At 39.5% G+C, this 27,551-nt stretch overlaps 1 protein-coding gene across 1 annotated transcript in view; it reads right to left on the bottom strand.

Moving 5' to 3' along the window:
• Positions 1 to 6,614: 6,614 nt before the first annotated feature.
• LOC107796255 (heavy metal-associated isoprenylated plant protein 3-like) overlaps positions 6,615 to 27,551 on the bottom strand; it is a 47,805-nt gene continuing 26,868 nt past the window's right edge. The window contains exons 2-5 of the mRNA XM_075221250.1: positions 7,835 to 7,957; positions 7,538 to 7,722; positions 6,985 to 7,072; positions 6,615 to 6,886 (exon numbers count right to left, since the gene is read on the bottom strand). Of these exons, the coding sequence (XP_075077351.1) occupies positions 6,615 to 6,886; positions 6,985 to 7,072; positions 7,538 to 7,722; positions 7,835 to 7,957 (668 nt within the window). The remainder of the gene's footprint in view (positions 6,887 to 6,984; positions 7,073 to 7,537; positions 7,723 to 7,834; positions 7,958 to 27,551) is intronic.

The following is a 27,551-nucleotide window of genomic DNA, read 5'->3' as shown; positions in this document are numbered from 1 at the left end:
GACACGGATTGGCCTCCCCAGGTTCGAGGTTAGTTTGTTCCACCTTCGGGATCTTACTTCGATAAATCATCGTTCGAACTAGATCGAACGTGCTAAGGCCAAAATCTATTTCGACCATATACAATTTTATTACAACATTTGATGTCTTCCAAATGGGTAAAGAAATCTCCTACTTATACGACGAAAAATAGCTTGGTGACCAAGTAAGTAGCTTTGTAACCAAGTAACCAACTTAGTTCCAAAATAACTAGAGTAGTTCATGACTTTCTCCCCAAGTAATTTCATAATAACAGAAATCCTATTTTCTATCTCCTATCCCTTCGTGGACTTAATTTTCCTTTTCTATCTACATTAACTAATACTCCGAAATAAACCATATATAGAAACTAGCTTTGCTCCATCTTCCTCCCTCTTTGATTCTTTCAATCAACCACATAAGGGATAGGGGATTACTTTTGAGCTTGTACAAGGGATTATTCTTTTACTATGATTTACATGGCGATAATGGACACATTTTATCTAACAGGCGAGCAGATTAAAAGCTCGCCTTCAATGAAAGATGGGATAGACGAAGTTACAGAAACCACACTTAGAATCTACGGCTGTGATCTCATCCAAGAAAGTGGGATTTTACTCAAATTACTCCAAGTTGTAATGTCAACAGGACAAGTACTATTTCATCATTTTTACTGCAAGAAATTGTTTGCATGTTTTAATGTGAAGAGGGATGCTGCTAGTTGTGTTTGGATTGCATCAAACAATAACAACAACAACAACCCAGTATAATCCCACTAGTGGGGTCTGGGGATGGTAGTGTGTACGCAGACCTTACCCCTACCCTGAGGTAGAGAGGCTGTTTCCGATAGACCCTCGGCTCCCTCCCTCCAAGAACTCCCCACCTTGCTCTTGGGGTGACTCAAACTCACAACCTCTTGGTTGAAAGTGGAGGGTGCTTGTCGAAGAAATTCCTAAGAAAGCAAGTGAGGTACTTAATGTTTTCCACATAATTGAATGTAGGAGAGAAAACTTACCCTTAGAGCATCTCGATACATCTGCCAAAAAATATGATGATTTGAAAGCAGAGCTAATCAGGACAGAAAGGTATATTCTAATAGAATTGGCTTTCATCTGCCATGTCGAGCATCCTCATAAATTTTTATCAATTTACCTTGCAACTCTTGAATTAACACCCGAAACAGAATTGATACAAAGGGCATGGAATCTTGTTAGACCGGGAGAAAATTTGGCATCTGGGCCTCGCCACAAAGGAGCCCAACTTGTATAATTTTATTTTGTATAGTTAATAGTGGATGGGCAGTAGCACTTAGGCCCAAAGTATATATATCATTTTATACATGTTTTGTAATAGAGTTTTCATTCTTTTGGACAGAACATAACAGATTTAATTGAGTAGCTTCCATCTTTTTCTTCTCTCTATTCTCCTTAACCCTACCGGAGTTTTCATGGCAATTTTGTGGATTTTCAAATTTACCATGGTATCAGAGCGAGGATTCACGTAGATCTCGCGCACAGCTTTCGTCCGATGGTAGCCTCACACAATTTTGTGGATTTTCTCTCATCTTCATCTCATCTGTGCTTCGTCAGATTCGTTGATTTTTTTGTTGTTTGCTCTCATTTTGAAGGCCGTTCTTCTTTTAGTAGCGAAGAAGTGTGGTAAATCTGAACCTGTTATCACTCATTTATCTGTTACAATTGATTTTCCCTTGTCCTAGGGTTTTGCATGTGTATATTTTCGCATAAAATTGGCGTGATTCTGTTGTTTTCAATATGACTCTGGGAGATAGTACCTGCTCCTCTTCTACATACTTTCCAGACCCTTCAAGTCCTCTGTTTATACATTCATATGATATTCATGGCACTTCCTTAGTGCCCATACCATTTGCTGGTACCGGGTTTGGGGGTTGGAAGAGAAAAATCATAGTTGCTTTGTCGGCAAAGAATAAAATAGCTTTTATAGATAGCACTTGTCCCAAACCATCTGATAATGCACCAGAATTAAAATTTTAGAATAGATGTAATAATATGGTGATATCCTTGTTCACTAGTTCTCTCTCTCCTGAGATTGCTGAGAGCGTTCAATACTCTGAGTCTGCTGAGTGTATTTGGAAGCAACTCGAAATCAGATATGGTACTGTTAATGGGGCCAAAATATTTGAGATTAAGAAAGAATTAGCTTCCACTTGTCTGGGATCTTTGGATATTGCATCCTATTTTAATAAATTGAAGAGGCTGTGGGATGAATTGGCCTTCAAGCGCCAGCATTCTGTAAATCCTTGTAATTGTCCCTTGCAAAAGGAATTGGAGGAGGACAAGTTATATCAATTTTTAATGGGACTTAATGAAATATATGTCAGTGTTAGGAGCAATCTTTTTATGAGACAACTACTTCCTTTTCTTGATATTGCCTACCAATATATTGCTCCAAGATGAGAGTCAGAGGCATATTAGTTATACTCCTTAATTCAATTCAGACTCCGCCTCATTCAATGCAACAATCAACAATTATGCCAAGTTTCCTCCTCCTCCAAAACCATAGAATAATCAAAAGATAAATTTCGATCAAAGGAAAAATGTTGATCAGGGCAAAGTCCCCATGTTTTGCAAATACTGTAAGAAGCCTGGGCACTTAATTGAAAAGTGTTACAAGGTTCATGGGTTTTTTCTCAATTTCAAGTTCACAAAGGGGAGAAGAATTACAGCAAATGCCACTGCTGAACCTGAGTTCACTACTGCTGGGCATAATGCTGATGGTTCTTCTCATTCTGATTCTTCCGATATGTCTGAACATACTTCCATGATTCCTGGGTTGTCCATGGATCAATACAATCAATTGCTGGCTCTATTACAACAGTCCCATGTGTCAGATACTTCTCCTCAGTCTAATCTCATTGCTTCTGCCAATTTTGCTGGTACATTACTATCTGGTGATCTGTTGAATGTTGCTAGTTCTAGTTCATGCATGCTTTCTCAAACAATTAATCTAACTTGGATAATTGATTATGAGGCTACTGATCACATGACATCTAATAAAAATTTTCTTACTAATCTTACTCCTTTACCTGTTCCTTCTCTTGTGTCTTTACCTAATGGATACAAAGTAAAAGTGACCAGAATTGGTTCTTTTGCCTCGCATCCATCCCTCATTCTTCACAATATTCTATATATTCCTTCTTTCCAGCACAATCTATTTCTGTGCATAGGATCATTTAACAGTTCAGATGCTTTGTCCTGTTTGCTTATGAATCTTGTTTACTTATACCACAGGGCCTTTCTCTGAAGAAGCCTCTAGATCTTGGTAAATTAGACAGTGGTCTTTACAAGCTTGTTTGGAAAAGACCATCTCAATCTCAACTCTTTACAGATTTACCATTCATGAATAATGCTAATTCTTCATTTGCTGTTCCTAGTTCTACATTTACTTGTAATTCTCCTGTTTCTAGTTCCATCCATGTTTCTCATGTTTCTGCATCAACTTGTAACTATAGTTGTCCTAGCTTACCAAATATGTGCATTGTTATACCTAGTTGTAATACCATTGAAATGAATAAAATGGATGTTCTTTGGCATCAAAGACTTGCTCATGTTCCTTTTGTTAGAATGAAATTGATTTCTGGCTTATCTCAACTATCATCCAAACAACCTTTTATTTGCAATGTTTGTCCTATGTCAAGGCAAACTAGGATGCCTTTTCCAGATAGCTCCATTACTACTACCAAACCTTTCCAACTCATACACATTGATACATGTGGGCCTTTTCATACAACTACATATTCTGGGGATAAATACTTCCTTACCATTGTAGATGATTATACAAGAGCTACTTGGACACATCTAATGGGGGCTAAAAGCAATGCATTTCCTTTGATAAAAGCATTCCTTGCAATGGTCCAGACTCAATTCAATACTAAAGTTCAAACCATTAGAAGTAACAGTGCCTTAGAATTGGGTTCAAGCCCTTCTGCCTCTACCTTCTACTCAGAGCATGGAATAATTCATTAAACTAGTTGCCTATATACTTCTCAACAAAATGGGGTAGCTGAAAGAAAACATAGAACACTTCTTGAGGCCTCTAGAGCATTGCTATTTCACTCTAGTTTACCATTACAATTTTGTAGTGATTGTTTATTGACTACCACTTATATCATTAATATGTTACCCTCTAAAGTTCTCAATGAAAAATTCCCTTTTGAAATGTTGTATGGTAAGGTGCCCCCACCTATTCTCATTTGAGATATTTTGGTTGATTATGCTATGTCACAATTCCTATACCTCATAGGGACAAGTTAAAACCAAGGTTGCCCCATGCATCTTTCTTGGATATCCATTTGCTAAGAAGGGTTACAAACTCTACAATTTAACCAATAAGATATGTCTCATTTCTAGGGATGTCATATTTCATGAGCACTATTGTCCTTTCTCTCAATCCCATCCTACAACCACTCCTATTCCATCTCCTTGTATACATGTTTCTGCCCCTTCTACTGCTTATCCCGAATCCTCTTATTTTTCCCCCTCTCCATCCTCCTCTTACTTTTTTGATACTGCTAATCCTTTATCTCCCTCCTCTTCCTCTCCCCCTTCTATTACTGCTGCTCCTTATTCCTCTCCTACCTCTCCTCCTTCTATTACTGTCACTCCTTCTTCCTCTCCTACCTCTCATTCTTCTTCTATTTCTCCTGCCCTTATCTCTTCCACTCCTTCATCTTCTGTTCCTTCTCCTCCTCTGAGAAGATCCTCCAGGGACCATCATCTTCCCACCTATCTTCAGGACTATGTTTGTTCTTTTTAATAACATCTTCCCATTCTTGTTCTAATTCCATTCTTGAGCATGCTTAATTTGAACCTAATACATATTCTCAGGCAACCTCCATTCTTGCTTGGCAAGATGTAATGAGAAAGGAATTTGAGGCTCTAGATGCGAATCACACTTGGGATATTGTAGAATTACCTAAAGGCAAGAAAGCCATTGGTTGCAAATGAGTTTATAAGGTGAAATATAAAGCTGATGGTGGTGTAGAAATGTATAAGGCTAGGCTTGTGATTAGAGGTGATACACAGGTGGAGGGTGTTGATTTCACTGAGACATTTTCCCATGTTGTGAAAATATCCACTGCCAAGTATATGCTGCAGCCCGTAGATGTCACGTGTCGCTCCCCGAGAATCCTCGGTGGAAAGTGTTTGATGTAGAAAAGGTTGGCATAGATGAAGTTTGCAGAGTTCTCGCTCATCTTTACAGTCTTCCAAAAGCCCAATATATCCCTGTATGCAAGGAAGGAGGCTCGATTGCTACGTCCAATAGAAGACAAGAAGTGGCTAAGGAGGTAGTAATAAAAGCTGCTCTTGATAAGTTGAAGGACTCAAAGAAGAGTAATGACGAGTCTAAAGATGGGGAGTCAAAAGAAGAGCATGCAAAAATTGATCAGATAACAGATGCTGGTGCAGAAAAAGAACAAGGATAGAGATAGGAACAGGGAAAGACAGAGGGATAAGGAAAGACTAAAGTTTCGTGAACGTGATAGGGGAAGGGAATTTGATAGAAAAAGGGAGCGAGAAGACATTGAAAGGGACACGGATAAATCCACGAAAAGGAGTCATCATTCAAGAGAGAAGGATCATTTAGAGAAACGAAACATCAGTATTCTTTAAGGGAGAAGGATCATTGTAGACACCATTAGTTTTGGACTGCCTGGCAAAATGTACTCTATCAATCATTTCGAGTAGTTGCTTGCCCTACTAGAGCTTCTTCTTAATCAAACTTCATGCTTTTCAGTGGTGATTTGAGCAAAGGATTTAATGAATGTGTGCTATAATTGGCCTGGGGGGAGGGGGGGGGGGTAAATTCACCTGTTGAAATTTTAAGCATCACTGTCTTTGTTGAGCAAAAACATGATTCTAGTTTGATTGTTGCAGGTTACCATGCCAAATCTATACTCATGGTTTTTTTGTGTCTATGAAGCAATGGGAAGGATATTTGGAAGGCTGCAGTTCTTTGCATATTGCTGAGACTGCATTTTTGGTGAATCATCATACCACAACTTGATATATTAACCAAGGTTTCTTTTTACTGAGATTGTTTTTCAACTATTTTTGCGTAGTTTCTCTACGAAAAAATTGACTACCTATGTCGTCTAAAGGTATACTGTCTGCATTACCAACATTTACTCTCTAACATTAAGTTGAAGCATATGCCTTTTTGTTGACTACCTAATTCTGGCTTGATGTTGCAGGTCGACCTAAGATATGATCATGTGATTAATCTCACCAATTTAGAAGTATCTATCGTTATCCAATCTCAACACTTCATTTAACCAAAACTAAGAAAGTTAAATATAAATTTCTCAGTTCTCACCATTCAGTTTTTAACAATGAGCAAAATAGGTCTCACAAATCTAATCTCTGTTGTAGCTTGTAAGCAAAGTTTTGAAACCTGTTATGTAACAAGTATGCCTTTTAATCGGACAGAACAAAATCAACGAAGTCCCTCATTACTACTAGCATAACAGTGCATGAATTTTGCTAATCTAGGTAATTAATTATTTAATATTTGCAATTATATATACTACTAGAAGTTTCTTCCACTTACCAAAAATTATTCACAGAATTGTGCAAGCATTTGGATTCTCATCACTGAACACCTCCGCAGCGTGATACAAATCTCCAGCTGTCACCGACCTGCACGTAGTTGAGCACCGGTACAGATATTCAAACTCCGGCAGGTAAACACCAGTTCTGCTGTCCTTCACTGTCAAAATTTCAACATCTTTCCTCAGGCGATATCTCAGTGATTCCGCTAAAGATTTCACATCTATCGTTCCCGTTACAGTCACCAAATTCTTTTCCCAATCCATTTTCATCTTCCTACATCCTGTGCTTTAGAGAATTTATCAACACGTAGCGAGTCGAATTTTGTGGTTTGAAGTTGCACGAAATATATCAGCGATGAGTTCGATAATGATATATTACCTCCGGTTCGAGTGATAATTTTGTAAATCTGCTCATTGCAAGCGTCGCAGTTCAGAGGTAGTTTAAACACTGCAGTCGTCACTGAAAGCTGTTCGATCGGAAATTGAGCAAACGAGAAAAGTTGAACAAATCGAGAAATGAGAATCGGTCGATAATATTAGTAATTATAAGTAGTAGTAATTAAGATAGAAATTAAAGAATACAAGCTACGGAAAATTTGATTCCGAATCAATTCAATTCACTGGGTGAAACAGATAAAAATGCTTCCCGCATTTGACTAAAATGCGCACGGTGCAAAATGCGCCGGTAACAGATTAGTGACTAGTGATTTCAATTCCGTATTTAGCCCATATACGAACAAATTGAGAATCAATCCGTAATATTAACAATTAACATACTATGAATTAAACAAGCTATGGAAAATGCAATTCTGAATCAATTCAATTCAGTTCATAGAGAAACAGATAAAAAACTTTCTGCAGTTAACTAAAATGCTCAAGGCGTAAATTGCGCCGGGAACGGAGTAGAAAGTTGTCAGTGTGTAGCGTATTACCTCCTTGCATTTATGCTTCTGGTCAATCTTATTTTCTTCTTTATCCGGCTTAGGTGAAATAAGCGTCACTTTCTTGTTCAGTTTCTTCTCCATTTTCTGCCGGAGTTTCACCGGATCAAAATTTCTGACCACCGTCACCTTGTATGCCGTTCCATTTGTCTCTATCTTCAGAGACAAATTCAGGTCTTCTCAATAGAAATTTGAAAAAGGAAAATCAAAAAATAAATTTAAACAGAAACAAAAGAATATTGAAGAAAGTTTATTCATTAGAAATTTAAACATTAGATTCATCATTACCATGCAAATCGTGAGCGCATTTGAGAACTCTTTCGGAGCAACCTTCACAGGAACAATGCATGGCTATTTGGAGAATTGCGGTAACATTTTTGCCTTCTTCGTTTTCTCCCATTTCGAGTGAAACTTTTGTTTTTTCATACAATGGGATTTGGCTTTTACTGTCGTTTACTACTTATAAAATTTGGTTTTGGGCTTTTTGGCGCGAGGTTATCTTGTTTGGCCTGTTAGTCTGGTGCAGTTTCTTTTTTGTGGGGGGTTATTTTTTGTTCTTGTGTATTTTAGGCATTACAATTAAAAAATAACTAAAGAAAATACAGGATTCAGTGAGAACTAAGTGGTACAATAGTCACCTCTTTATTGGATAAAGAAAATGAAGAAAAATAAATCTTTATTACTGTGAAAAGCTTTCCGAAAAATAAACGCGTGAATATAAAAATTTCAAAATCATGCAATTATTATTAGACTATGTAAATGAATTACAAAATATTAAAAAACATAAACTCTTGAAAATGATGAATATTGATCAAGCTAAACCAGCTTAAAATTTAAAACATTATGTCATAACAAAGTATACTAATGCTTTATCATAACTCTGATATATGAGTTGTACATCTATTTTTATAGTTGAAACATAGTAGAATAATATGTTGAATTGTATTCATCTATCATGCAGCAAAATTTCTTCACGGCCTTACAAAAATGAGTTCTATTTAATCAAAAGTACTCTATCTAATATGAAATTTATCGTTTCTATGGGAACTCAAATGAAAAAATTTGAAAAACAAAAAGAGACTCCATATTATTTGGTGTAGTTATCATAGGAAGAATTTAATTGGATCAAAAATTAAATCCAACTGAAGTTTTTGTAGAAAGAAATAAAATGACTGTCACAGAACGTTATGAAATAATGCTTATAGCTATTTAGTGTCATTCATATAAATAATTATAATAGTGTTTAAAATACTTATGTTTATTTGCATATACATTTTAAGATATTTTTTGTGTGTTATAAAATAGAATAGAATTAATTATTAAAAATTTATTTTCTGGTAATATTCCAGTGGCATATCACTTGAGTTCAACTAATTAAATATTATTTCACGTAATTCACAAATGATGTCCTTGATATATGTTCTCATTTATTACTTAGATGGCTTTGTCATGAGAAAAATCTATTTTTAAATGAAATAATTTAGTAAATTGAATTTAAGGTGCATGTTAGGCGTGCACCTCATATCAATAAGGATAATATTTTTAAAAACTATATAAACATTCAGACAATAAACATGGATGAATTAACACTGATGTCTAGTAAATATCTTATAAAATTGCGATTATTTAATTTATATGACTTAATACTAAAATTGAAATGCGGTTATATATTACTATATATATAAAATTTATCACGATTCTTTAAATATTAGTCAAATAACACAAATTTAAAGATTGAATCTTTTGGTAGTCTAAAAAAATTTTGGGAATAAAAGGGTTTGGTTCGATAGCTCCTAGAGAAAAAATGAATAAATAATAATATAATGCTAAAAATAATAAATTGACTGTGTATTCTACAAGAAATAACTTAACAATTTGAATACTGTGTATCACTTAATATATAAATGTATTAATATTGTATAGTTTTAAAATAATATGGAGAGAACTATAATTATGTTATTTTGTTCATAACACTTGTGAAGATATGTAATACGATGATAAATTCTTATAACCAAAAATAAATTGATAATCAATATAGTCTATGTTTAAACTACATAATAATGTTGCACCTTTCGTGTGAAAATCATGTATACATTGTCACGATTCAATTTTCACTATAGGCCGTGATGACATCCAACATCGCCGCTAGGCAAGTCAACGGAGAACTAACCATGTAATTGTTTCTTTTAAAGATTTTAAAGTAGTTGATTTTATTTATTAAGAGGAAGATCAATAGAAAATTATAGTGAAGTAACGCATAAATTAACGAAAGAGTAATATAGTGAATTTACAATTCAAAACCATAAAATGTCTACTAGACTAATCCCAAAACCCGATATCACAAATGTATGAGCAACTAGTAGAATATACAAAAACCTCCTATATTACTGTCTGGAGTAAGATAGACAGAAAAATAAATACAAAAGAGAGACTGTGAGCGCTGCAGGACGGGCACAGAGAGCAGCTCACCACTAAGCCTCGGAGTAACGGGGATACGCGCCTGGATGACCACCAGATACACCTACCTCAGATCCTGCATGATTAGTGCAGAAGTATAGTGTGAGTACATAAATAACATGTACCGAGTAAGTATCTAGTCTAATCTCAAAGAAGTAGTGATGAGGGGTCGACATCGATACTTACTATGGGCCAATAAATAAAGTATATGAATTCTAAATAGGCATAGAATACATCAACAATAATACTGCAATAATGGACAATAAATAAGTAATTCTTTAACTAGATGTCAATTAAGATCTCCAACTAACAAATACTAACTTCAACAAATACGAGCCATCAAGTAAATTATAATTTCTCAAGTCATGAAAGTAATATCAAGTGAATTCAGACTTCGATCATTATCACACACGATTTATGCCGAGGTCGTATGGCCCGATCCAGAATAGTGTACACTGCCGAGGGTCGACCGACGCGAACCATAGATGCATCTATTATACTGCCAAGGCGTTCGACCCGATCCACAAGAAGAAAGAATTCTCTATGAACTCCGATTTAACGGCTACTACAAGAATAATATAAAAGGAGGCACAATTTCTACTAACGGACAAGTAACTTTCCAAAACTCAAAGTAAATAAAATTCGGTCCTTACGAATCCTTTATCGAGTATCAATATAATTTAAGCACTTAAACTAACAAGTAGAGTAAAAATAATACAAGTATTACATGATAGAGTCCTAAAACTACTCTGACATAAGCATGATTTTTATCTACGCACGAACTCTCATCACTTAGTGCGTACGTAGCAGCCACAATTAGTAGCAAATAGCAATTTAAACACTTATGGGATAAATTTCCTTTTACAAGGTTAGGCAAGTAACTTACCTTGTTCCCAAGTTCCCTTTTAGGTCCACAAACCACCCTAAAAGCCTCAAGTCGGTGCCGAACAATCCGAAACTAGCCAAATATTGTATAAATTAATCAATATATACTCAAAAATTCATAATTAAGCTATTAGAGTAATTACCCAACACAACACGTACCCAGATTCCAAAAATATTTAAAGATAAATTTTACCAATAACCTCACAGACTCAAATATACAATTTCTGCTCAGTTGCATAATCATTTTCGTGGTCTAATCCCATTTTTATCAAAACCTAAATTTTTCAACAAAATCGTAAAATTTTCACAATTACTATGTTAAAATCTACCCATAATGTATGTATTAAATTCATATTATGTAGAAAATACTTGCTTCAAGGTGGTAGATAAAAAATCTCTTCAAAGAACTCTAAAATCGGTCACAAGTTGAGAGAAATTAAACAAATAAGCCTAAGTCTCGATTTTTAAAACAACACTGCCCATATATTTCTTCTTCGCGATCGCAGAAGAGGCCTCACGATCGCGAAGGCAAGCTGCTCAGGCCCCAGGAAAATGGGAAACGTGAACGCGAGGACTCACACGCAAACGCTAAGGCTTGACACATCATAGCTTCGCGAACGTGGGGTCCAACTCGTGAACGTGAAGAGAAAATGAAGTTCACACCCCAGATCTTTTTCCTGATGTGAACACTGTCCCTTTCACGTGAACGCGAAGGCCATATGTCCCAGACCTTCGCAAACGCAGGCAAGGGGTCGGGAACGTGAAGAGCAACCACATCCCCCCACATTTTCCTTCTTTGCGAACACGACACAGCCCTAGCGATTGCAAAGAAGAAAACCAGAACCAGCAATACCAGATTTTTGGACTTAGCTCCCGGTGGTTCGAAACTCATCCGAGCCACCCGGGACCCCTTCTAAATGCACCAATAAGTACATAAAATATTATGGACCTTCTCGAACTCTCGGAACACGTAAAACAACATCAAAACGAAGAATCGCACCCTAAAACCCAATTGAATTAAATTATGAACTTTAAGCTTTTTAACTTACTCCGAATGCGCCGAATCATACTTAGACTACTCGGAATGATACCAAATTTTGCGTACAAGTCATAAATCACCGTATGGAACTATTCTCAGGCTCAAAATCCCAAACGGATCTTGATTACACTAAAGTCTACTCCAAACTAAATCTAAAGAACTAGAAACCTTCATTGTGCCAACTTTCAATATTAAACGCTGAAATGCTCCCGGGTCATCCGAAACCTGATCTGAATATACGTCTAAGTCCAAAATTATCATACAAACCTATTGGAATCATCAAATCCTGATTCCGAGGTCGTTTACTAAAAATGTTGACTCAAGTCAAACTTGGCCATCTTAGGCCACTATTTGTAATGACCCGATCGTTCGTTCTGAGATTTATAGCCCCATTTCCCACATATATGCTTATTTATGAGTTTTTTAGCTGTGTTGAGTTGTATCGAGTTGGTAGGTTTGGGTCCGGAATAGTTTTGGAGTGAAATGAGGCACTTAGTCTCATAATAGAAAAACACATTTAAGTTAGAAAAGTGGACCGGATATGGACCTATGTGTAAACGATCTCGGATTTGAATTCTAATGATTTCGTTAGCTTCGTTAGGTGATTTCGGACTTAGGAGTGCGTCCGGAATATGATTTGGAGGTCCGTGGTAGAATTAGCCTTGAACTGGCGAAATTGGAAATTTGGCGATTTCGGTCGGCAGTGGAAAACTTTGATATCGGGGTCGGAATAGAATTTCGGAAGTGGGAGTAGGTTCGTAATGTCATTTGTGATGTGTGTGAAAAATTTGAGGTCATTCGGACGTGGTTTGGTTAGTTTCGGCATCGGTTACCGAATTTGGAAATTTAGAAGTTCTTAGGCTTGAATCCGAGGGTAATTTGATGATTTGGTGTTGTTTCGAGTGATTCGAAGGTTCGACTAAGTTGGTATGTTGATATATGACTTGTTGGTATTTTTGGTTGAGGTCCCGAGGGGCTCGGGATGGTTTCGGATGGGTACCGGGGAGTTTGGAAGTTGGAAAATGCAGCTGGAGCTGCTATTCTGGTGTGTCCGCACCTGCGGATTGGGAACCGTAGGTGCGATGATTGCAGGTGCGTGGGAGGATCACAAATGCGGAGATGGTCGCAGATGCAAAGAGGGGATCGCACCTGCGGGATCGCAGGTGCGAGGAGACTTCCGCAGGTGCGAAGTCTGGCTAGTTAAGTGGGATGCGCAGGTGCGCACTGGAGTCCGCAAATGTGAAAGCGCAGGTGCGAAAAGAGGGTCCGCAGGTGCGGAATCCCTGGGGCAGACCCTATATATCACACTTCGTGAATTTTGGTGCGTTCTTCACCATTTCTATTCGGTTTTTGGAGCTTTTGGGAGAGATTTGAAGAGGGAATCAAGGGAGTTTCATTGAGGTAAGTTACTTGAGCCCTAATACTTGTATATATGGTAATTTCCCGTTGTTTTAATCATGGTAATTAGTGAAAATGAGGGGTTAGGGCTTGGAATTTTAGAGAAGTAATTTAAGAGTTTGAAGGACAAAACGATGTCGGATTTTGATGAATTTTATATGGTTAGACTCGGGAGAGGACAAGGTTTATTATTCTGCCATTTTTGACTAATTTCGAGACGTGGGGCCGAGGTTCGAATTTTGGTCGATTTTTTTATTTTTGGCATATTTTGTAGTTTTCCTTGTAAAATTCATTCCATTAGCGTATATTGATGGTATTGTACTGATTGTGATTAGATTCGGAGCATTTGGAGAACGGGTCCAGAGACGAGGGCATCCCGGGGTAGGATTTTTACGTGGTTAAGGTAAGTAACAGTTTTAACTCTGGCTTTGAGGGTATAAACCCGGAGATTTGACATCACGTGATAGTTTGGAAGTGATACCCATGCTAGGTGACGAGCGTATGGGTGCGCACCGTGAGGGATTGAGACTTGGTCCGTCCCGTGAGGCTGTGAGGCCTACTGGCTATTATCTGTGGTTATGTGTTTATTTGTTGTTGAACTTGTTTTCCTTCATGTTAGAGATCATGCTTAAGCTTTATTCATGCTCACATTATTTGTACTCAGTTATAGAAATTATTTTACTTGTTTACCTCAGTCTCTATTATTTGCTAATATGCGGTGATACTTGATGTGGGATGTGTTCTCTTATTTGTTGGTGATGGTGAGGCTAGTGAGGTACATGATTGAGTGAGGCCGAGGGCCTGGTTGTGAGGATATTAATACCATAGCGCGTGAGTTGTCCGCGTAGCACATGAGTTGACCGTGCGGATCGAGGTATTGATACCATAGATACTTGATGTGGGTTGTGTTCCCTTATTTGTTGATGATGGTGAGGCTAGTGAGGTACATGATTGAGTGAGGCCGAGGGCCTGGTTGTGAGGATATTAATACCATAGCATGTGAGTTGTCCGCGTAGCACGTGAGTTGACCGTGGTGTCCAGGTATTGATACCATAGCGCGTGAGTTGTCCGCGTAGCACGTGAGTTGACCGTGCGGATCTAGGTATTGATATGATGGCACGTGAGTTGTCCGTGCTTAGCGCTTGGGCTTTGGGATCCCCTCCGGAGTCTGTACACACCCCCATTGAGCGCAGGGTGTTGAGTGTTTTGAGTATTGATTGCTGAGTGCGAGTGATGAGTGATGGAGTGGCACTGTTGTAAGGTTGTATTTATTTGTGTTGTTGCTGCATTTATCTATTAAACTTCTTTGTGGCATTTGCTGAGTTATGGAATTTACCTGTTTATTTTTGTATATATTTTAAATTGTGAAAAATAAATAATTAGACTGTTTTACTTAGCTCGTCACTATTGCTCAGTTCCTTAGTTATTTCTGTTACTTGCTGAGGTGGTTGTACTCATGCTACACCTTGTACTTTTTGTGCAGATTCAGGTGAGTTAGAGCGCGGTGATCGTTGAGTTCAGGCCGGCTATATGTGGAGATTGCAAGGTAGCTGCTAGCGTCTACAGGACCTTGTTACTCCTTTTATCATTTCTTCTTTTGGATTGTATTGACAGTTAGACAGTTTCATTTCTTAGTTCATAGATTTAGACACTCATGACTTAGTGACACCCCGATGTTTGGGGCTCGTTTCCATATTTCTAAAATTATATTTAGAGTTGATTTAGTTTATGAGAAATTCAAATGTTAAAATATTTTATTAAATTCTTATAATCGGTTTAGTAGAAATATTCTTGGAAGTAGGCTTGCCTTGTAATACGATAGGCGCCATCACGACCATGGTTAGATTTTGGGTCATGATAGATTGGTATCAGAGCTCTAGGTTACATAGGTCTCACGAGTCATGAGCGGGTTTAGTAGAGTCTTGCGGATCGGTACAGAGACGTCTGTACTTATCTTCGAGAGGCTGCAGAACCTTTAGGAAAACTTCACATTCTTGAATTCTTTTCGTGCGGTATTGATTCAGCTTGAAGTGTAATTCTTTGAATTCCTTCCACACATTCGTATGCGCACATGAGCGCTCAATATCAGTTCTGCCTCGACGACTTGTGATTCCCGGGATGAGGTGCGAGATATGATTTCTGTGTGTTGATGTTGGGCCAGTCTGGAGGACTCAAGGCCGAGGTTTGACTATAGATTGAGCACTGAGGTGTTGATTGTGTGAGCGCATGCTTGTGGTACTTTTGGGGATATTTAAGAGAGTATTCAACGGCTTATGAGCCTTAAGGCGGTGTGGTTTTATGCTTGGGTCTCGTGCAGTGAGTCTGGGTTGAGGATTGTGGTGTTATGGCGGGGCAAAGTATCAATTTGAAGGTAATTCAGAAGGGACTCGGATATATAGGACATCTTGGTAGTAGGTTGGATCGGCATGGTAATGAGTATGATTAGTTCTTTGGGTGTGTATGAGGTAATGAGTTCTACAGTGTATAGGTTGTAGGATTTAGATTTTTATATGAAATTTCAGATGAGTAAAACAAATTAATTCCAAGGCTGGTAGGTTTGGTTGAATTGAGAAATTTCACTTATGTTGTGTTATCGGACCTACATTGGATAGGGGTGGCATGGGATCACCCCCGGGTATGTGCAAGATAAGGTTATGCGGTGGTTTGATGGTTTTTAGAACAACTCTTGGCTCGTTCGAGGACGAACGTTTGTTTAAGAGGGGGATGATGTAATGACCCGGTCATTCGTTCTGAGAATTATAGCCCCATTTCCCCCCATCTATGCTTATTTATGTGTTGTTCAACTGTGTTGAGTTGTATCGAGTTGGTAGGTTTGGGTCCGGAGTAGTTTTGGAGTGAAATGAGGCACTTAGTCTAATAATTAAAAAAAACATTTAAGTTAGAAAAGTGGACCGGATATGGACCTATGTGTAAACGATCTCGAATTTGAATTCTGATGGTTCCGTTAGCTCCGTTAGGTGATTTTGGACTTAGGAGTGCGTCCGGAATGTGATTTGGAGGTCAGTGGTAGAATTAAGCTTGAACTGGAGAAATTGGAAATTTGGCGATTTCAGTCGGCAGTGGAAAATTTTGATATCGGGGTCGGAATGGAATTCGGAAGTGGGAGTAGGTTCGTAATTTCATTTGTGATGTGTGTGCAAAATTTGAGGTCATTCGAACGTGGTTTGGTTGGTTTCGACATCGGTTGCCGAATTTGAAAATTTAGAAGTTCTTAGGCTTGAATCCGAGGGTAATTTGATGATTTGGTGTTGTTTCGAGTGATTCGAAGGTTCGACTAAGTTGGTATGTCAATATATGACTTGTTGGTATTTTTGGTTGAGGTCCCTAGGGGCTCGGGATGATTTCGAATGGATATCGGGGAGTTTGGAAGTTGGAAAATGCAGCTGGAGCTGCTATTCCGGTGTGTCCACACCTGCGAATTGGGAACCGCAGGTACGATGATCGCAGGTGCATGGGAGGCTCGCAGATGCGGAGATGGTCGCAGATGCGAAGAATGGATCGCACCTGCGGGCTCGTAGGTGCGAGGAGACTTCCGCAGGTGCGAAGTCTGGCCAGTTAAGTGGGATGCGCAGGTGCACACCAGTGTCCGCATATGCGGAAGCGCAGGTGCGAAAAAGGGTCCGCAGGTGCGGAATCCCTGGGGCAGACCCTATATATCACACTTCGTGAACTTTGGTGCGTTCTTCACCATTTCTATTCGATTTTTTGAGCTTTTGGGAGAGATTTGAAGAGGGAATCAAGGGGGTTTCGTTGAGGTAAGTTACTTGAGCCCTAATACTTGTATATATGGTGATTTCCCATTGTTTTAATCATGGTAATTAGTGAAAATGAGGGATTAGGGCTTGGGATGTTGGAGAAGTAATTTAAGAATTTGAAGGACCAAATGATGTCGGATTTTGATGAATTTTATATGGTTAGACTCGGGAGAGGACAAGGTTTATTATTCTTCCATTTTTGACTGTTTTCGAGACGTGGGCCCGGGGGTCGGGTTTTGGTCGGTTTCAGAATTTTGGCATATTTTGTAGTTTTTCTTGTGGAATTCTTTCCATTAGCGTATATTGATGGTATTGTACTGATTGTGATTAGATTCGGAGCATTTGGAGAAAGGGTCCAGAGACGAGGGCATCCCGGGGTAGGATTTTTACGCGGTTAAGGTAAGTAACAGTTTTAACTCTGGCTTTGAGGGTATAAACCCGGAGATTTGACATCACGTGATGGTTTGGAAGTGATACCCATGCTAGGTGACGAGCGTGTGGTGCGCACCGCGAGGTATTGAGACGTGGTCCGTCCCGTGAGGCTGTGAGGCCTACTGGCTATTATCTGTGGTTATGTGTTTATTTGTTGTTGAACTTGTTTGCCTTCATGTTAGAGATCATGCTTAGGCTTTATTCATGCTCACATTATTTGTACTCAGTCATAGAAATTATTGTACCTGTTTACCTCAGTCTCTATTATTTGCTAATATGCGGTGATACTTAATGTGGGCTGTGTTCCCTTATTTGTTGGTGATGGTGAGGCTAGTGAGGTACATGATTGAGTGAGGCCGAGGGCCTGGTTGTGAGGATATTAATACCATAGCACGTGAGTTGTCCGTGTAGCACGTGAGTTGACCGTGCGGGTCCAGGTATTGATACCATAGCGCGTGAGTTGTCCGCGTAGCGCGTGAGTTGACCGTGCGGATCCAGGAACTGATATTAATTGAGTGAGGACGAGGGCCCGGTTGTGAGGATATTAATGCCATAGCGCGTGAGTTGTCTGCGTAGCACGTGAGTTGACCGTGCGGATCCAGGTATTGATACCATAGCGCGTGAGTTGTCCGCATAGCACATGAGTTGACCGTGCGGATTCAGGTATTGATATGATGGCACGTGAGTTGTCCGTGCTTAGCGCTTGGGCTTTGGGAGCCCCTCCGTAGTCTGTACTCACCCCCAGTGAGCGCAGAGTGTTGAGTATTTTGAGTATTGATTGCTGAGTGTAAGTGATGAGTGATAGAGTGGCACTGCTGTGAGGTTGTATTTATTTGTGTTGTTGCTGCATTTATCTATTAAACTTCTTTGTGGCATTTGCTGAGTTATGGAATTTACCTGTTTATTTCTATATATATTTTAAATTGTGAAAAATAAATAATTGGATTGTTTTACTTAGCTCGTCACTATTGCTCAGTTCCTTAGTTATTTCTGTTATTTGCTGAGGTGGTTGTACTCATACTACACCCTGCACTTTATGTGCAGATTCAAGTGAGTTAGAGCGCGGTGATCGTTGAGTTCAGGACGGCTATATGTGGAGATTGCAAGGTAGCTGCTAGCGTCTGCAGGACCTTGTTACTCCTTTTATCATTTCTTATTTTGGATTGTATTGACAGTTAGACAGTTTCATTTCTTAGTTCATAGATTTAGACGCTCATGACTTAGTGACACCCCGATGTTTGGGGCTCGTTTCCGTATTTCTAAAATTATATTAGAGTTGATTTAGTTTATGAGAAATTCAAATGTTGAAATGTTTTATTAAATTCTTATAATCGGTTTAGTAGAAATATTTTGGGAAGTAGGCTTGCCTTGTAACACGATAGGCGCCATCACGACCATGGTTAGATTTTGGGTCGTGACACTATTAAGGAACCAAGTATTCCGATTTCAACCCGAACCCTTCCAAACCCAAGTAAACCATCCCCGCAAGTCATAAATAGTAAACGCACATATGAGGAGTCTTAATTAGGGGAACAAGGACCTAGAAAGTAAAACGATCGGTCGGGTCGTTACATTCTCCACTTCTTAAACAAACGTTCGTCCTCGAATGGGTCTAGAATCATATGTGGAGTGCTGAATAGGTGTGGTTATCTGCTCCGCATGTCCTCCTCAGTCTCCCAAGTCACCTCCTTGACTAATTGACCCCTCCACTGGACCTTTATCTCATAAATCTTCTTAGACCTCAACTGGTGAAACTTCCTGTCAACAATCGCAACTGGCTCCTCCTCATAACCCAGACTCATATCTAACTGAACCACGACATGATCCTTTTGGAGCATAGACACGTAGAAAACTAGATGAACTCCTGACAGACTGGGAGGCAAAGCAAGCTCATAAGCAACCTCCCCAACTCGCCTCAACACTTCAAATGGACTAATAAACCTTCAGCTCAGCTTGTCCTTTTTCTCGAACCTCATGATTCCCTTCATTGGTGAGACTTTCAAGAGAACCTTCTCGCCTATCATAAATGTTAAATCACGTGCCTTCTAATTCGCGTAACTCTTCTATCTGGATTGTGATGTGCGAAGTCGATCCTGAATCAACTTCACATTCTCCAAGGCATCCTTCACTAAATCAGTGCCAAATAACCTAGCCTCGTCGGGTTCAAACCATCCGAGGGGCGAACAACATCGTCGACCATACAAAGCCTTAAATGGAGCCATCTCAATGCTGGGCTGATAACTGTTGTTATAAGCAAACTTGGCCAAAGGCGAGAATCGATCCCACTGACCTCCGAAGTCAATCACACATGCTCTAAGCATATCGTTCAGGATCTGAACCATCCGCTCTGACTGCCCGTCGGTCTGCAGATGAAAGGCTATGCTGAGCTCTACCCAGGTACCCAACTCGCTCTGTACTACTCTCCAGAAGTGCGAAGTGAACTGAGGGTCTTTATCTGAAATGATAGAAACATGCACACCATGCAACTGGACAATCTTCTGAGTGTAAATCTAGGCCAACCTCTCTGATGAGTACGTAGTCATCACTGGAATAAAGTGTGTCGACTTGGTCAACCTGTCGACAATGACCCAAACGACATCAAACTTCCTCAACGTCCACGGAAACTCAACTACGAAGTCCATAGTGATGCACTCCTATTTCCACTCAGGTATAACCATTTGCTGAAGTAGGCCACCTAATCTCTAGTGCTCATACTTAACCTACTAGCAATTTTGGCATCTTGCTACATACTCAACTATGTCTTTCTTCATCCACCACCACAAATAATACTGCCTCAGTTCGCGATACATCTTCGTAGCACCTGGATGTATAGAATACCGAGAACTGTGTACCTTCTGTAGAATTGTTTCCCTCAATCCATCAACATTAAGAACACATAGACAACCCTAGAGTCGCAGAACACCATCCTTACCGATAGTAGCCTCCTTGGCACCACCTTGTAGTACCGTCTCCCTAAGAACCAACAAGTGCAAATCATCATACTGAAAAGCCTTGATCCGCTCAAATAATGAAGACTGAGCCACGACGCATGCAAGAACTCGACTGAGCTCTGAAATATCCAACCTCACAAGTCTATTAGCCAAGGACTGAATGTCCAAAGACAATGGCCTCTCCTCTGCTGCAATGAATGCCAAACTACCCATCCTCTTAGCCTTTCTGCTCAAGGAATCCGCAACCACATTCGCCTTGCACTGATGATAAAGAATGGTAATATTATAGTCATTTAGTAACTCAAGCCACCTGCGCTGCCTTAAATTGATATCCCTCTTCTTGAACAAATGCTGCAAGCTGCGATGATCAGTGTAAACCTTGCAGGACACCCCGTAAAGATAATGCCTCTAGATCTTGAGAGCATGAACTATCGCGACCAACTCCAAATCATGTATGGGGTAATTCTTCTCACGGGGCTTCAATTGACGTGAATCATATGCAATAACTCACCCCTCCTGCATCAATACACAACCTAAGCCAACACATGAAGCGTCGTAATACACCCTATACATTCCTGAACCAGAATGCAATACTATCACCAGTGTTGTAGTAAATGCGATCTTGAGTTTTTGAAAGCTCGCCTCGCAATCATTGGAACATCGGAATAGAGCACCCTTCTGGGTCAATCTAGTTAAAGATGCTACAATAGATGAGAAACCCTCCACAAATTGGCGATAATAACCTACTAACCCCAAGAAACTCCTGATTCAGGTCGCTGTGGTAGGACGAGGCCAACTCTGGACTGCCTCGATCTTCCTGGGATCTACCTTAATACCCTCGCCTGATACAACATGCCCTAAGAATTCCACAGAATCTAACCAGAACTCGCACTTGGAGAACTTAGCATATAACTTCTGTTCTCACAAGGTCTGAAGCACAACTCTCAAATACTGCTTGTTCTCCTCCATCCTACACGAGTAGATCAATATTTCATAAATGAAGACAATGACAAATGAGTCAATATATGGCCTGAACACCCGGTTCATCAAATCCATAAATGCTGCCGGGGCGTTCGTCAAGACAAAGGACATCACTAGAAACTCATATTGTCCATATCTAGTCCAGAAAGCCGTGTTCGGAACATCCAAAGCACAAATCTTCAGCTGATGATACCCCGATCTCAAGTCGATCTTAGAGAACACCCCGGAACCTTGTAACTGGTCAAACAAATCATCAATACGCGACAATGGGTACTTGTTCTTATTCGTAGCCTTGTTCAATTGGTGGTAATCAATGCATATCTGCATAGTCCCATCCTTTTTTTTCAAGAACAACACCGTAGCACCCCAAGGTGACACACTCGGCCTGACGAACCCCTTAACTAACAACTCCTCAAGATGTTCTTTCAACTCCTTCAACTCCTTCGGAGCTATGCGATATGGTGGAATAGAGATAGACCGGGTACCTGGAGCCAAATCAATATAGAAGTCGATATCCAGATCTGATGGCATGCTTGGTCGATCAAAAGGAAACACATCGGAGAACTCTCGCACAATAGGCACTGAATCAATCATGGGAGTCTTTGTAGCAGTATCTCGAACATAAGCCAGATAAGCCAAACAACCCTTCTCGACCATATGTCGAGCCTTTAAGAAAGAGATAACCCGGCTAGATGAACTGATAGATGAACCCTTCCATTCTAATCTAGGCAACTCTAACATCGCCAAGGTAACAATCTTGGCATGGAAATCAAGGACGACATGGTATAGAGACAACCAATTCATGCCCAGGATGACCTCAAAGTCGATCATGTCGAGCAACAGAAGATCCGCTCTGGTCTCATAACCACAAAAAGTCATGATACAGGATCAGAAAATCCGATCCACAATAACGAAATCGCCCACTAGCGTGGACACATATACATGAGTACCCAAGGACTCATGAGGAACACTTAGAAAATGAGCAAATAGAGATGAAGCATATGAAAATATGAAGACCCTGGATCAAATAATATCGAATCATCCCTATCGCAGATAAAAATAATACCTGTGATCACGGCATCTGAGGCTACTGCATCTGGTATGGCTGGAAAGGCGTAGAACCTACCTGGTGCGCCACCTCTAGGGTGGCCCCTACCTATAACTCGTGGCGCTCTACTTGTAGTCTCATCATCCACGGACTTGCCCTTCTGGGCGGCTGTAGGAAAATGAATTCTTATATCGCACGATCTAAGATAAGAAAGAAGAGTAACCATCCTAAATATCTTATAGCCTCCTGTCTATAAGTGTGGTGTACAACACACCCATAAACAAGACTCTACTAGACACGGTCTGTAGACAACCCTAGGACAGAACTGCTCTGATACCACTTTTGTCGCGACCCGAACCGATGAGCCGTGACGAGTGCCCGAGTTCTAGATATAAACATGAAATAAGTATAGGACATGCATAAAGTCTGGAAATAAACTACTAATTCATATGAACAACCAACGTGAAAAAAACATGCCCAAAAGACATATATATATATATACGGAATACGGTAGGGCTAGCCGACAAGGCCACATACTATCTAACTATACATGACTGTCTACAGACCTCTATTAGAGTGTACAACTGTATAAAGGACGAGACTGGGCCCCGTCGTACCCATATATGTATGCAAACACATCGTACCGAAACTCAAAGCAGCTCCGGATCAAATGGACCACACCAACTCTATCAAAACTCAACGCAGCTTCGGATCAAATGAAGCACACCAACTCTCGCTGATCAAGGATCCTAAGAAGGGGGACCGTCAGCCTGTCTACCTGCATCTGCGGGCATGAAACACAACGTCCCCAGGAAAAAAAGGGACGTCAGTATGAATAATGTACTGAGTATGTAAAGCATGAAAATCAGTACATAAAAGACATAGATGAAACATGGGGTAAAGAATTCCACCTGTGAGTCTAAATAACTTTGTGAATCCTGAAACATTTATAATATCATGCACGTGCATGTAAATGTCGTTTCATGCATAGGTATAGGTGTACATAACATCATCAATCCTCTGAGGGCATCCCATCATATCATCTCGGCCATTGTGGGAAAAATCATCAACATATACCAACTGATCAGGTGGTGGTGCGTATATAACGCCTTAACCTTTTCCCATATCCCATATACATATAATATACGCATATATAACGCCTTCTGGATATGAGTCAATGTACATGTATAAATGCATGAAATGTATAAGAAATACGTTAATAAGATTTCTCGAATATCATAAAATCAATATGCCTTTTGGACAAACTTCATCAAATACGTATTTTTCTGAGACCCATGAACAGAGGATATGATAATAATTCACATGGGGAATCAAGAATATAGACACCTCTAGTATTTCTATGAATAAAGTCATTTATGAACATTGCGTATTTTTCTCGTTTCGTTTGTATCATTTGGATCATGCCAAAAAAAAGGATAGCCTTAACATACCTCAATTCATCAATGCAACTCAACAACAAGCTTATGACAACTAGCGCGCCAACCCTATAGCAAAGACATATGTGTACAATTTAGATGGTGGTAGTATATTACGTATCTCAAACGATAACTCGATTCTAAAATAAAATGGGCAGCATTTTCCCTGATTTTACTGCTCCCTCAAGCCTACTATAGGCGAGATACAAACATAATAGAATCAGCAACTCAAAACTAACCTAATTACAATCCGAGACCTTCAATACAACAAAACCCCCAAATATACCATAATACACCCAATCAACAAATTATCAATTAGCATGCAACTATAATGACGAGTGAACAACCTACTACCCTACCACATGTGGCATTTCTCCATGCCATTTTTATCCCTCCAAACTCCATAAATCAACAGCATAATAGACAGTCCAAAAGCAACACAAAACAGTCCACTACAAATCAAATAACTCGAACTCATGGCTTCCGATAACCATCCCGTGAGGTCTAGCTATTAGAAAACAAATTTATCAACTTTTGAAAAGTCAAAAGGTGCTAGCTTGGCACCCTCTGATTCGCTCATTTTCCAACGCTTATATCATTTTATCCGGATATCGTATGAACGAACGGCTAAGAGCATTGGAAACTACATTCCAAGACCTTCAATTTGGTATATAATATACCCCAAAAAGACCTCATATAGCACACAAAATCTATTTCTCAAAAAGCTCTATTATAGGGAAAATTCTTAGTTGGTTTTTCCGCAACTTTAATCCGATTTTTCCTAAACTTTATGTGTTTTATCCAAACATCATATATAGTCATATTATTACTTTAAACTTATTTAAATCATGATTAACAAGTCTCATATTCATTATACATCACCTTGGGACGTACAAGGTGTAACAATATTCCCCTCTTAGAAACATTCGTCCTCGAATGTTAAACTCCTAGAGATTTATAGAAATTTTGGTAGAGTCTCCTCTGTAATGGTACCACTACCAACCTGTCAGACAGAAAACCCCAACAATACAAAGACACATAGGTCCACAATCATCAATTACACCAATTGTATCATATTACCAATGACAATAACTAACATAAGAATCAAGTACCATATACGTACCTAAGGTTGTGATGTCTCAGTCTGATCCTCCTCCGAAAGCGGAAAAAAGTGAGGATACCTAGACTTCATATCTTCTTCAGCTTCCCAAGTCATCTCCTCCACATTATGGTTCCTCCAAAGTACTTTAATCGAAGATACGTCTTTAGTTCTCAATATCCGAACTTGTCAATCTAGAATAGCAATGGGAGCTTCCTCATATGATAGATGCTCTGTGACCTGAATATCGTCAACTGGAACAAATCTAGAAATATCTCCAACACACTTGCGGAGCATAGACACGTGAAAAACCGGATGTACTGACTCCAAGTTGGAAGGCAGGTCTAACTCATATGCTACATGGCCTACTCTGCGTATGATCTTATAAGGTCCAATGTACCGACGGCTAAGCTTTCCTTTCTTACCGAATCTCATAATGCCTTTCATCGATGATACCTTTAGGAATACCCAGCCATTTACCCAAAACCCCAAGTCTCATCGTCGATTATCTGCATATGACTTCTGTCTACTCTGAGCTGCTAATAGCCTTTCCTGTATAAGCTTAATCTTCTCAACTGCATGTTGTACCAACTCTGGTCCTACTAACTTATTTTCCCCAAACTCGAACCATCCGATAGGTGACCTACACTTTTATCCGTAAAGAGCTTCGTATGGAGCCATCTGAATGTTAGAATGATAACTATTATTATATGCGAACTCAATAAGTGGAGATGATCATCCTAGTTACCCCTGAAGTTCATCACACAAGCCCGTAGCATATCCTCCAGTGTCTAAATAGTACGCTCAGCCTGATCGTCTGTTTGGGGATGAAATGTTGTACTAAGACTTATTTGAGTCCCCAATCCTTTTTGGAAGGACCTCCAGAAATTGGATGTAAATTGAGCACCTCTATCTGAGATAATAGATAAAGGGACACCATGAAGTCATACTATCTCCTTAATTTAAATCATTGCATAATCCTCTGCTGAATACGTAGTCCCGTCATGCAAAAAAATGGGCTGATTTTATAAGTCTATCAATAATAACCCATATAGAATCAAACTTACGCTGGGTACGAGATAAGCCTATGATGAAATCCATGTTAATCACTTCCTATTTTCAAGTCGGAATCTCTATAGCCTGCAATAATCCACCGGGTTTCAACCTGCTGATAATTTGGGCACTGAGCAACAAACTCTGCTATATCCTTCTTCATTCCGTCCCACCAGTATATTCCCCTAATATCATGATACATCTTCGCCGCTCTTGGATGAATGGAATAACGAGAATAGTGAGTTTCTCCCATAACCTACTGGCACAACCCTGCTACATTAGGAACACATAATCGACCTCGATATCTGAGGAATCCATCTCCTGTAATCTCCAATGGTGTCTTCTCCTTTTGAGGGGTTGTATCTCTGTAGTGAGCTAGCACAGGATCTTCATACTGGCATTCCTTCACTTCAGTTACTAGAGAGGATGTTGTCGTGTCCTGAATAGTAACTCCAGTACCACCTGAATCTAATAATCGAACTCCAAGATTAGCTAGCTGATGAATCTCATAAGTTATCTCACTCTTCTCTGGCTATAAATATGATAAGCTACCCATAGATCTATGGTTGAGGGCCTCGACTACTACATTCGCCTTTCCTAGATGGTATAAAATATCAACATCATAGTCTTTTAGTAACTCCAACCATCGCCTCTGACGTAAATTTAATTCCTTTTGCTTGAATATATACTGAAAACTCTTATGGTCCGTATAGATATCAACATGAATTCCATACAAATCGTGCCTCCACATCTTTAGTGCATGAATCACCGCGGCTAACTCTAAATCATGGGTGGGGTAATTCTTCTTATGGTTTCTTAGTTTTCTAGAAGCATAAGCGATAACCTTACCATGCTGCATCAATACACTAGTTAATCCAATGCCCGACGTGTCACAATAGATAGCATAACAATCGGTCCCTTCTGGAAGTGTCAGAACCGGTGCTGAAGTCAATTTGTCCTTCAATGCCTGGAAACTCACTTCACAAGCATCAGTCCACTGAAACTTGGTTGTCTTCTGAGTCAACTTTGTCAATGGTGCTGAAAGGGAAGAAAACCCCTCTACAAATCTCCTGTAATAACCTGCCAAATCTAGGAAGCTATGAACTTCTATCGGTGTCGTGGGTCTAGGCCAAGTCTTCACTGCCTCAATCTTCTATGTATCGACCCAGATACCCTTACCCGAAATAATATGACCAAGGAAGGCTACAGAATTCAACCAAAATTCACATTTAGAGAACTTTGCATACAACTTCCTTTCTTGTAGATCTCTGAGCATAGTACGCAAATGATCTGCATGCTCAGCCTCTGAACGAGAATAAACCAAAATATCATCTATAAATACAATCACGAACAGATCTAGAAAGGGTCTGAACACACGGTTTATCAAGTCCATGAATACCACTGGGGCATTAGTCAAACCGAATGACAGAACACGAAACTCAAAGTGTCC

Source organism: Nicotiana tabacum, chromosome 9 (assembly GCF_000715075.1).
Source record: "Nicotiana tabacum cultivar K326 chromosome 9, ASM71507v2, whole genome shotgun sequence".
Classification (NCBI taxonomy): Eukaryota; Viridiplantae; Streptophyta; class Magnoliopsida; order Solanales; family Solanaceae; genus Nicotiana; species Nicotiana tabacum.
This window is presented reverse-complemented; position numbering and strand designations above follow the sequence as displayed.